This window comes from Capra hircus, chromosome 9, assembly GCF_001704415.2.
Source record: "Capra hircus breed San Clemente chromosome 9, ASM170441v1, whole genome shotgun sequence".
NCBI classification, from domain to species: domain Eukaryota; kingdom Metazoa; phylum Chordata; class Mammalia; order Artiodactyla; family Bovidae; genus Capra; species Capra hircus.
Window position 1 is genome coordinate 82,227,508 of NC_030816.1, and position 12,557 is coordinate 82,240,064.

Genomic DNA, 12,557 nt, shown 5'->3' on the forward strand with positions numbered 1-12,557 from the left:
ATTATTACAAGAGCCTCCACAGGTGGGCTGAGCAGGTGTCAGGCTGACCCACTGCAAGGGGTGGACACAGAGGAGCACCCCTCAGGGCTCCTTCCTTAATATACACACATATACACACACACATCTCCTCACACTCACGCACACTGGGCATCAGCCACAGCCGATCTGGGCCTCCTCCAGATGTGGGGTCTCTTCTGGTAAAAACAACTCATGGTGGCTGCTTGATGCCTGTAATGTTCAGTGAAGGTACGTCCAGTGTTGAAAGGCAGCTTTCGGTACATTGGACCAGGATTAAGAAAATGTCATGTGACGTTAAAGTAATCCACATTTGCACATCACCAGAAACACGCAAGTTGGTAAACTCTCAGCAGGGCACCCAGAGCCCAGGGAGCCCCGCCCAGTGCCCGCAGGGCTGCTGTCCCCACCGCCTCTCATCCCAGGCTCCCCCCGTGCCCATGTGGTTAGAGCCTGATGCTATGCAGCACCGCCTTCCTGGGTGACCTGCCGAGCCCAGGGTCTCGCCTGCACCGTTAGCGGTTTCCAGGCATCCTCAGGGCTGCACGTGCAGGCCTGGGTTCGGGTCATGTGCTTGTCACCTCATTTTCACCCGGCACTTCTGTTCCCGCAGATGGTCCGGCAGCGTACCCCATCCCGGTGCAGAACATCAAGCCCCTGCTCACCGTCAGCTTCACCTCTGGAGACATCAGCCTGATGAACAGCTACGACGACTTGTCTCCCACCATCATCCAGTCGGGGCTGAAAGGTACGGAGCAGCCCGCCTTGCGAGCTGGGCATCACTCCCAGGCCTGCTGACCACTGGCCTCTGCAGTCCCCTCTGCGGGGCTTAATGGAGTCTGTCCGTGAGGTCTTTTCTCTCGCTCCTCTGCTTGTCTGACCAGTCGATTCCTGTCTAGTCTCATCTTGAGAAAGCACTCCCAACAGTCACTTCGTCCTCACCTCCCTTTCTCGGGAGGAGCGGTCCTCTCAGACAGGGGCTGCTCGCCTCCAGACAACACACAGAAGCCCCCAGGGTTCTGAGGCTTCTTGAGGAGCTGGTGGTTATGACAAACCTGTCAAATTGAGGCATCCGTGTGAAGGTCAGCGGTCAGCGCTGACGGCCTCCTGAGGGGGCAGTAGGAAGTGGTGTCTCAGGAGGAAGTTGGTGTCCATCAGCATTCTGAACGTTGTGAAATGTGCAGTTCAGGAAGTCTGCTGAGGTGGTGGCTCTGAGGAACCCTCCGGAAGAGCAGTCTGCCTCTTCAGGGTCGGATGGTGCAGTGCAGAAGCTCCAGGGCGGCCTCCAGTCCCCATGCTAAAGGGGCCTGCTGTGATCTGAGTGGAGGGGGGCAAACCGGAGCCTTTGCTTTCTTTTTCCTTTTCTCTTTCCCTCCCTGTCTCTGGACACAGGTGCACATGTGCGGGCACAGTCACGCACACACACACGCACACAGTGCACACACATCTACTGGCTAATAGATGAGTCATTAATGTGGACATCTCAGGAAGGGACGGGGCCGGGCTTCCCCGACAGCTGCATGCCTGTCGTGTGGAGCAGGCCTGGTTTATGCTTAATATCAAGGGGCCCACACTTGTCTCTGCATCCTTTTATGTTCCTGGTTATATAATCTTCAGAACAAGAAATGATATTATTCTTATGAAACTTACTCTTTTTAAAAGAATGATATACCTTTGGGAACTACAGCTGTCTCAATGTAATGTTATAACTGCACCAAAGAAATCCCTGCACATTTGCTCATAAACGTTTGGACTAAGATCCTTACTCAGATGTCGCCATCTAGCAAACGGCCACCTTGAGCCCTTGGGCTTCCCTGTGTTAGCTGCTGAGCATCTTTTGAATGGCTTGTGTGTCTGGGCCTGTCCTGTGGGGATCACCACCCACTTACCTATTAGGAAAAACCTGGATGGGGTTTTGGGCCCACCCAATACTCAAGCTTATTTATACCTGTCTATAAGAAAAAGAAAAACCCTCTATGTACTGATGCTTTTACTGTCTCCAGTTGTAGAGATTTCACCAAGTTGTGTTTGTCCAGAACTGCTGTCTTCTCCCAGGACTGCTTTTCAGTCTTCCAGGGAAACTGGGGAACTTTGGTGACCTCAGAATGTGCTCGGTATTGATGACAGAATCGGTGCCGCACGTGAATGAGACAGAGCTGCTGAGCTCACAGGTGGAGCTCAGGAACTGCCGAAATCTAGACCAAGTTCTGAAACCCATCCCTGTCATGGGGGTGCACCTTTCAACTCCAGCCTCTCTGCAGAATCGGCCATGGACTTCCAGAAATCAGGGATCTCTGGATAAGCCAGATCCAGTTTCAGGATCTTGAGGGAAAACAAGCTACGCTATAAATCTAACTGTAACAGCAGCTTGCTTTACCAGCAAGAATAAGTGAATCGCTCACGTTGGAATTAGACACAATGTCTGACAGCCGTTTCTTCTAGGTCCTGAATGGCTCGTAGGTGAGCATCACATCTCTGTGACAGTGTGTGTGACGACACTGGCATCCGCAGAGGGATCATCTTCTTTTCTGAGACCCCACATCACATCACCCAGATGCTGGGTGAAAGTCAAGGCCTTGATATGCAGACCTATCCTTTATGCGAACTTCATCTGTCTAGTAGTGCACAGAACATTGAATGAATTGAATTTAGGCTTTGCTCTTGATTTGCATTTCACTTGGAGCTTTTGTAAACTCTCTGAGTCCTCTCTGGGAGTCGGGGTCACGGCAGAGGGAAGGACACTCAGGATGGACAGTGGTGGGTTCTCTGATCTGACCTGCACTCTCGTAGTTGTGCCCTTCTCATCCTGGAAGTGCCGGTACTGCAGTAGATGCATCGTGTGGTTTTCTCCGGGTTTAGGTGCGCTTCAGGGGAAACAGCAGTCCCCACCCACGGAATGCACGCTCTGAATCCATGGAATGAACACTCCCCACCCACGGAATGAACACTCCCCACCCACGTAATGAACACTTCCCATCCAGGTAGTGAACACACCCCACCCATGTAGTGAACACTCCTCTTCCACATAATGAACACTCCCCATCCATGTAATGAACACTCTGAATCCATGTAATGAACACTCCCCACCCACGGAATGAACACTCCCCATCCACGGAATGAACACTCTGAATCCATGTAATGAGCACTCCCCATCCATGTAGTGAACACTCCCCACCCATGTTATACACACTCCTCTTCCACGTAATGAACACTCCCCATCCATGTAATGAACACTCTGAATCCATGTAATGAACACTCCCCACCCACGTAGTGAATGCTCCCTTCCCATGTAGTGAGCACTCCCCTCCCATGTACTGAGCACTCCCCTCCCATGTAGTAAGCACTCGCCTCCCATGTAGTGAACACTCCCCACCCATGTACTGAGCACTCCCCTCCCATGTCCTGAGCACTCCCCTCCCATGTACTGAGCACTCCCCTCCCATGTAGTAAGCATTCCCCTCCCATGTAGTGAACACTCCCCACCCATGTAGTGAGCACTCCCCTCCCATGTAGTGAGTACTCCCCACCCATGTAGTGAACATCTGTGTTCAGAGTCTCTGTTGTCTTCACAAGAGAAACTTGGAAGCCGTTGTATGTGCTCAGTGGCTCCATTTCTTAAACTACTTAAATGAGAGTTCAGGATGGACACCACCACCCCCACCCACCGCCAGCTCATGTTGACTGCCTCCCTCTTTGTCGTTTCAGAGGTGGTGGCCCAGTGGTGCACGCAGGGAGACCTCCTGGCAGTTGCTGGTATGGAGCGCCCAAGCCAGCTCAGTGACCTCTCCAGTGGCCCCCTTCTGAAGAGTGCCATGGTCAAGTTCTACAACGTTCGTGGGGAGCACATCTTTACCCTGGACACGCTTGTGCAAGTAAGGACGTGTGTCGGACACACGCTGTGACACCAGTGTGTTAATTTGCCCCCAACTTCCATTAAGTACTCCTGAACTATTTCTACTCATTGTAATTATCTTTGGCAGACTTTAATCTTTTGTTGACCATGAATTAAATTATACGTATAAGAAGTAAGAGGAAGAAAACGTTTTTTCCTTTTAGCCAAAATGTATCCATTTCTATTCCTAAATGGTGGACAGTGAGTAAGCAGAGTGAGCTAGTGTTTATCATCTTTACAAAGTAAAAATCAGCAACTTGCAGAGAAGTAAACGGTTCATCTTCATTTATTTACTCTGATTTTGTTTGTTATGCCAGTAATATACTTTTACATTTAAGCTAAATTATTGTTAAACAATAAATAGAAAAGCTTAAAGATCTTTAAGAAAGTGTGCTCATGTGGGCCCCTTTCTGTTTGTTCTTATTTCCCAGAAATCTGTAGACTGCCTCATTTCTGGTGTGGATCAATTACAGGGGAGACACAATTCTACTCTCATGGAGGTATAGTGGAGATAGGTCTGAGAGTGAGTTGATGGGGGTGATAATAAACTAGGGACTTACGTTCTAGTCTGACCCAGCTCATCAGAGAGTTAGGTGTGCCAGATTTTAGGAAATTTGTAGTTGTGTGTGTGTTCAGTCATGTCCAACTGTTTGTGATCCCATGGACTCTAACCCACCAGGCTCCTCTGTCCATGGGATTCTCCAGGCAAGAATTACTAGACGGGGTTGCCATTGCCTCTTCCAGGAGCTCTTCTCTAGCCAGGGATCAAACCTATGTGTCCTGTGTCTCCTGTATTGGCAGGTGAGGTCTTTACCACTGAGCCACCTGGGAATCCAGATGCCAGCACTAATTATCTAAATACATATATTTTTAATTGTAGTAAAATACACATTTACTGTCTCAACCATTTTTTAAGTGTATTGCATTATTGTATAACCAGTCTCCAGAACTGTTGCATTGTGTAAAACTGAAACTATGCTTTTCTTGTTCCTATGAATTTGACTGTTCTACTTACCTCATGTAAGTGGAACCATGCAGTGTCTGTCTTTTTGTGTCTGGCTTATTTCATCCACATTGTAGCCTGTGTCAGAATTTCGTTCCTTTTTAAGGCTGAAGAATATGCTGTTATATGTGTACAACTACATCTTGTTCATCCATTCATCCATCAGCGGATGTCTGGTTTCCTTCCAGCTTTTGGCTATTATGAATAATGCTGCTGTGAACAGGGATATACAAATATCTCTTTGAGATGCTCTTTTCAGTTCTATTGGATAAATGCCCAGAGTCAAATTGCTAGGTTATATGGTAATTCTTTTTCTGACTTTTTGAGGAGCTTCCATACTGTTTCCACAGTGGGTGCTCCAGTTTATACTCCCACCAGAAGTGCACAGAGACCCCCCACGTCCTTGCCAGCTCTTGTTGTTTTCTGGCTTTTTGGTGATAGCCATCCAGATGGTCGTGAGGTGGATCTCACTGTGGTTTTGATTTGCGTATCCCTGATGATTAGTTTGGAGAAGGCAATGGCACCCCACTCCAGTACTCTTGCCTAGAAAATCCCAGGGATGGAGGAGCCTGGTAGGCAGTCCATGGGGTCGCTAAGAGTCAGACACGACTGAGCGACTTCACTTTCGCTTTCATGCATTGGAGAAGGAAATGGCAGCCCACTCCAGTGTTCTTGCCTGAAGAATCCCAGGGATGGGGGAGCCTGGTGGGCTGCCATCTACGGGGTCGCACAGAGTTGGACACGACTGAAGCAACTTAGCAGCAGCAGCAGATGATTAGTTACATTGAGCATCTTTCCATGTACTTGTTGACCGTGTGTATATCTTCCTTAGAAAAATGTCTGTTCAAGGCCATTGTCCATTTCCTAACTAGATTGTTCTTTTGTTGTTGTTGTTAAGTTGTAGGATTTTTTTAAAAAGATGTTTACTGGTATAAGTTTTATTTATTTATTTATATAGGCTGCATTGCATGGCATGTGGGATCTTAGTTCCCCAACCAGGGATCGAACCTGAGCCCCTTGCAGTGGATGCGCAGATTCTTAACCATTGGACTGCTGGGAGGGTCCCAAGTTACAGGATTTAAATGTATGTTTCGACAATGTAAAATCTTTTGTGAGCAGATAAGCATATTTTTTTGTTCATCTGTTCAGGCATCCAGCAAACATATTTTGCGGGGCTCCTATGCAGCTGGGCCCTGAGCTCAGAGCTCTGAGTGCTGGAGTATAGAAGGTGATGCAGGAGCCAGTCAAGGTAACGAGCTGGAGTCACGCCCCAGCCAGAGAAGAGCAGCGTGGTTTTAAAGTGAGATTCAGCGTTGCCCAGGCCGCCTCTGCAACCCCTAGAGTCAGAAGTGGTACAAGCTGCCTGATACTAGGAATTGGAGAAATTCATGTAGCAGAAAGATGAAGAATGGAAGGAACTTAGGGAACTGGGAAGAAGGTTACAGAAATGGGCAGCCATGGAGCTGGAGTGGGAAGAAGGTCTGTGACCTGAGAGTGGCCAGAAAAAAGTCATAATCAGGCATTCTCAGAAAGAAGTGATGAGCACAGGGTGGGAAGCTGTGCTTGGATAGGAAATTCAGACTCCTGCTTTAGAAGTGAAGTGGTTCCAAGTGAGGAGGCGAACCCGGGAGGCGCTGAAGTGGAGCAGAGTTGAGGCCATTAGCAGGAGGCCAATGTGTGTGGCAAAGTAAATGTAGATATTGGAGTCCCTGTGTGTTTGAGATTGAAGAAGAGGTTGCCTTGCTTACACAGTAACTGTGACCCTACTGCCAGTCTATTTCCTAGAACTTAGCATAGGTGCTCAGTAAGTACATGTTCAGTGGATTGACGGATAGACAGTTATGGTTTTTTAGTTCTTTCTGTTGAATATTTGACCTGGTAGGCTATGTGCCCTCAATTAGATCTCATGCCAGTTTTCTACCTCTTGGCTAACTAAGAGACAAGTAGGAGAGCTTGGGAACTCGGCAGCCCTTTCTGACTTAAGCTCTTTTATGTCCGTTAGAGCATTTGTGAACTGAAGCGCTGAAACACGCTCCCAGTGCACTGAGCATCGTCCATGATTCTGTATGACTCAGGGCACCCTTCCCACCAGCCTTGCATCCCCCCTACAGAGACTGTCCTTCCCGGCCATTTCAGCTTGAGGAAATCCATCGTCTCTGTTGTCCACACAGACAACGTCCTTTGGTAAATCTGCCCGAAGACTGCAACCCCTCTTCTCTGTGAACCTTCAAGGTGTTTACTACCTCTGGCACGGGTATTCCACTTTTTCTGTTTACTTGTTTTACTTTCTTAAAGTCAAAGACCACAGTTTCTCTATTTTTCTGATCTTCACTGTGCTTAGAATGCAGTAGAAGCTCAACGACCTTAACCATGTGCAAGAGTTCTCATCAGTTATCACATGAAACTAGCATAGATCCTGAATTTAAGCCATTTGAGGCTCAGGGATAAGAGACAGACTGGCTCTCTTATCTACCTTTGGAAAAGAGACTCACATAGCGTCCCTGCATTTTAATAAATTGTTGACTCTTTTTTCATTTGAGGGTCTGTTTCAGGCGTTGAAAAATTACCTCAATAATATATAGTTAAATAATGATGCTTTTAAAAACCAAGTACAGTATCGATTGCGTGTGGCAGCAGCTTAACTGTCGTCTGTAATGATTCTAGAATCACGTGTCTGTACTGTGCTGTTCAAGTTGTCCAAAGGCAGGAACGTTTTTATGGCAGGAAGGAAGTTAGGCAGCTTATTGGGCTGTTTATAAAAAGAACTAAATGCAGCTTAGATTGGATAATTTATTTCCAAGTTAATGAGATTATAGGTTATTGCGCACAAAGCCAGTGCCCGGCACAGACTGGTGGCAGCCTCACTTTAAAACGGATTCTCCTGAGTTACTCACAGCAGCAACGCCTGAGGCTGATGCTCTTAGAAGGAAATGCACTCTAATTCATTTTCCTTTCCTCCCTCCCTGTCATATTTTAAAAGTCTAGAGTCCATCTCACCAGCTGCTATCTGTGACCATCTGTATATAATTGGGGGTTCCCAGGTGGCGCTAGTGGTAAAGAACCTGCCCACCAAAGCAGGAGACACCAGAGATGAGAGTCGGATCCGTGGGTCAGGAAAAGCCCCTGGAGGAGGGCATGGCAACACACTCCAGCATTCTTGCCTTGGAAACCCCATAGACAGAGGAGCCTGGCGGGCTGCAGTCTATCGGGTCGCAAAGAGTCAGACACGACTGAACCGGCTCAGTACGCACATATGTGATTGCATATCTGATAATCTGACCACAGAGTTTGAAGGTTGGCATCACTGACTATAGTTCAAAGGCTTCAGTAATTCAGATCAGTGTGTTTTTGTTTGGTTTTGTTTGGTTGGATTGTTGGATTTGGGGGGTTTGTGTGTTTTAGCTTTATGAACTTTTTCTGTATTAAAGGCAGATTGGTAGAATCGCCGTACATTCTGTAAGGTTCAGGTATTAATGTAAGATATTTGGGTAAAAAATTAAAAGAGGAGGAAGATAGTGTGGACCCTGAAAAGTCAAGTGAGTGATTATGGTCATTGACTTTCTGTGCTCTTGAAGGAGACTCTTTTAACAAAAATTGTACTTGCTTCCTTTTCTTGAGAATTAACTCTGCCTATTCTCACAAAGCTGGCATAGGTATGCTTTTCCCATTGTTTGCTGTAAATAGATGAAAAAGTTCTTTCTGGGGTTGTCTGCTTACAAGATTCAAGAATGGTGCGTGTTCTTTTAAAATGGAGGTTTGGGTGAATGAGTCCTGAGCCAGCTTTATTACTGTGGCTTAGTTTTTGGTCAGATCATTGTAACTTAATATTCAGAACTGTCCATGGCACCAACCAACACAGTTTTACGGTGACTAGTCACCACCTTGGTCTATTTACAAGTGAACTGTTCTTGAAGCTTTCCTTCTGTGTACATGCCTGTACAAACATTGAATACCTCCTTCTGTCCGGGGCTGTGAAACATTTGAAGTTTATTTCCTCTGAAAGAGATACCCACCTTCTTAGGGGGAGCTTAGGCTTCCTTGGTGGCTCAGTGGTAAAAGACAAAAAAGTCTGCCTGCCAATGCAGGAGATGTGGGTTCAATCCCTGGGTTGGGAAGACACCCTGGAGAAGGAAATGGCAACCCACTCCAGTATTCTTGCCTGAGAAATCTCATTGACAGAGGAGCCCGGCAGGCTGTAGTCCATGGGGTTGCAGAGTCAGACATGACTGAGCGACTAAAGAACAACAGAAAGGAAGGCAGGTGATTGGGTAACAGGAGACTTCTCTGACATTCCCGGGGTCTGACTCCCCAGCAGGGCCTCATCATCCAGAAACCACATAACTGGGTGGCCACCTTTTCTTTCTCTCAGGCCAGTGTAGCTGGTTTGACCCTTTCGTGGTCTGTTGACTCTAATCCCACTTGAACAGCTTATCTTTAACAAGGGAAGGACATCCTGCTTTTTATTTTTATTCCCCTCAAGGTTTTAGGGGCTTCCCTGATAGCTCAGTTGATAAAGAATCTGCCTGCAGTGCAGGAGATCCCTGTTTGATTCCTGAGTCGGAAAGATCTTCTGGAGAAGGGATAGGCTTCCCATTCCAGTATTCTTGGGCTTCCCTTGTGGCTCAGCTGGTAAAGAATCTGCCTGCAATGTGGGAGACCTGAGTTCGATTCCTGAGTTGGGATGATCCCCTGGAGAAGGGAAAAGCTATGCACTCCAGTATTCTGGCCTGGAGAATTCCATGGACTGTATGGTCCATGGGGTCGCAAAGAGTCAGACATGACTGAGTGACTTTGACTTCAATAAGTTATCAGAGGACCCCATGCAGTGCACACAGATAGTGGAGTAGTGGGAAGCTTTGGGCTCCAGTCACAGGTATCATCCTTGTATCCACGTCCACAGCTCCCTCGGGTCAGGCCTCAGCTGAGACTTCCTCTGGGGACACCTTCTCTGTCCCCCTGCCTGAAATGACCCCTACTCTTCCTTTGGCCCCTTATCTTACTGCTGTTACCTTGCAGCATTGTCACCATCTGACACCGTCAGACCGTCTGTCCCTGTCACAGAGCCCAAGACCCTCCTGTCTCCCCTCCCTCCTCAGAGCCTCAGACCCATGAAGCAGGGAATTCCTTTTCTTCTGTGTCAATCCCCGGATGCCCAGCATGTGTCCGGCCCACTACATACACTTTACAGGGACTCACTGACAGACTGATGACAGCTCATAGGCGAGTATGATTGGTGGACGCACGGCATGGATTCTGTGGCAGCAGGAGGTGAGGTCAGGAGCTCGTTGGCGTCTCTTCATGTGCTGTAAGGGGTTGAAACCAGCCGTTGACCCTCCGTGACGCCGTGGCCAGGGAGGCTGAGGGAGCAGACTCCCCCCTCTCCTCACAAGGGGCTGGCATCTGCCACAGAGAGAAGGCAACCTGACCGTCCACAGCTGCTCCCCGAGCTCCCTGTGAACGTCACACATCTCCAGCCAGGGGCCACCTGTGTCTGTCCAGCACATTCACCAGGGCACCAGGTTCCTGCCACACCAGTGCTCCCGAAATGTGTCTTGTGCCTCAGATTTACGCGCAAAATACCTACAACAGATTAAGATCTGAATATTATCAACTGCACACCTCTAGCTTTGGTTCTAAAAATAGTCATTTTGTGCAATTTGAGAAAGCGATGAAGCCTACAGATTTGCATCTGAGTTTTTCCCTAGCAGACGACAGCTGTTCAAACGAAAACATCATCTGTGGGAGTCGTGTATATCCAGGTTTGCTGGAAGAGAATATTAGGCAGACACGGTTCTCTTCGGCTGCAGTTGATCCTGGGTGGGGGGGCGTGCCTGGAGAAGACATGCCCCGTGTGTGAGGCTGGGTTGGGCAAGACCGGGGAATGCCTGTGCCACCTACAGATGGGGCCCCAGAAATCGCCGAGGGCGAGGCCGCTGGCTGGAGGCACCCCACCCTGCGTCTGTGCCGCCACCTTGACTCCTGTGCTTTCTGAAACAACACAGCACTTGTAGTGAGGGCTCGTAGGCTAGGGCCCCAGTGACCAGCGCAAGAAGGCGAGTACCAGTAGGAAACGAGCCTTGTAGAGAGGAGGAGGACATGTAAGCACCTGTGCAAGTATACACGAGGTATAAAAGGATTTTGTGGTGTGTGTTAATTTTCTTACTTATTTCCAGCTTTATTAAGATTTATTTGATATGAACACTCTGTGAGTTTAAGGTGTACAGGGTGTGGATTTGATACCCTTATATATTATAGTATGACTAAGCATGATTTTGCTACTAAAAGAACTTTTGTCCTGAACTGCACTAATGGAGAGGTAGTTGCTGATGCCAGGAACTTTAGGGGGTATATTTTTTTCTGTGTTGTCTTTCTTGTCATCATCTGTGATCACATCTTGTCAGTTAACTGTGTTCTCTGTTGGGTCTACCCTCTGTGAGGGATCCTCTTACAAGGAGGCCCATCTTGGAAGTAGTCTGAAGCCCCCAGACTGAGTGCCAGGCCCCCTGGGCCTCCTCCAGGGAACCGCGGCCATGGTCCCACACAGCGGCTGCCCGGCCTTGCTGTGATGGCAATGAAAGATGAATTATCTTCAGCCTTGCAGTTTGTTTTGAATTTGAAACCAGAATTAGCTGACCCGGGAGGCTATTTTAAGCTAGTGTCTTCATGTGTTCCTTTTATCTTGACGATTGTCACTGAAGAGTCGTGAAAGTTCTCCTCCTATCTTTTTCGTATGCAAGATCTGGTGTTCCCCGCTTCCGATCCTGGCAGCCCCTCAGGACTCCATTAAATTAGGACTCCATCTGCCTGGATTGGAAGGAGCAGATTCTCTCACTGCTTCTCCATCACAGCCCTCCACCTCTTTCTTTCTTCCTTGACTGATGGAACCCCTGAGCCTTGGATTTCTTTTCCCTGATGCAGCCAGTTTCTGACTCACGTATTTGGCTATCATCCTCCCTTTTCAAAGCAAGTAATGTCCACAGACCCCTAGAACAGCTGCCAGGAACTGTGTTCCTCTCTCTGCCTTTTCCTGCCCTGTCAGCTCAAGGATAGCTGAGAATCTGTGGATTGTCACTTGTGATAGGTCCCAGAAGCACTGTTATCTTTCGTCTCCTTTAATCCTCACAGCCCCCATTTTACTCGTGGAAAAGTACAAGACTTCCAGGGTTATATAATATTCCCCGGGTCACAAGCTTGTGGCTTGAATCCAGTGTTGACCTGACTATCTGAAATGGTCTTTGTCAGGACCAAAGTGATGGGCCATCTGGTCTGCCCCCTCACTACCCCTCCAAGCCTTGGACTGCTACTGATTACTTCAGGATCCAAGTAGGCAGGGCCTCAGTAAGGAAAAGGGCCTGTACCCCAGGCTAAGTGCATCCCCTGGCAGAAATGTCATTATATGAAGTTCAGTTAGGTTTTTTTGTCACCAAATTTAATGAGATAATCCATGTGAAAGAATTTCGTAGCACCGTTCTGGTGCTTTGGGCTCTGGCCTGGGGACCTAACTGCTATTCACCAACAGTACTGACTCTTTATCATATGGACTTAATGTTCTCTATTGTGCTTTTTAAAACCAACATGCTGCAGATCTGTGAGATGGCTTTGTTTTGCTCAACACGGGGTGCGTGACCTCGGTTTGCTTTCCCAAGA

General features: G+C 48.0%; 1 protein-coding gene across 1 annotated transcript in view; it reads left to right on the forward strand.

Moving 5' to 3' along the window:
• The window catches only part of TULP4 (tubby like protein 4), a 197,972-nt gene that overhangs the window by 165,895 nt on the left and 19,520 nt on the right, over positions 1-12,557 (forward strand). Inside the window, exons 6-7 of the mRNA XM_018053415.1 lie at positions 629-763; positions 3,721-3,887. Coding sequence (XP_017908904.1) covers positions 629-763; positions 3,721-3,887 — 302 coding nt within the window. The remainder of the gene's footprint in view (positions 1-628; positions 764-3,720; positions 3,888-12,557) is intronic.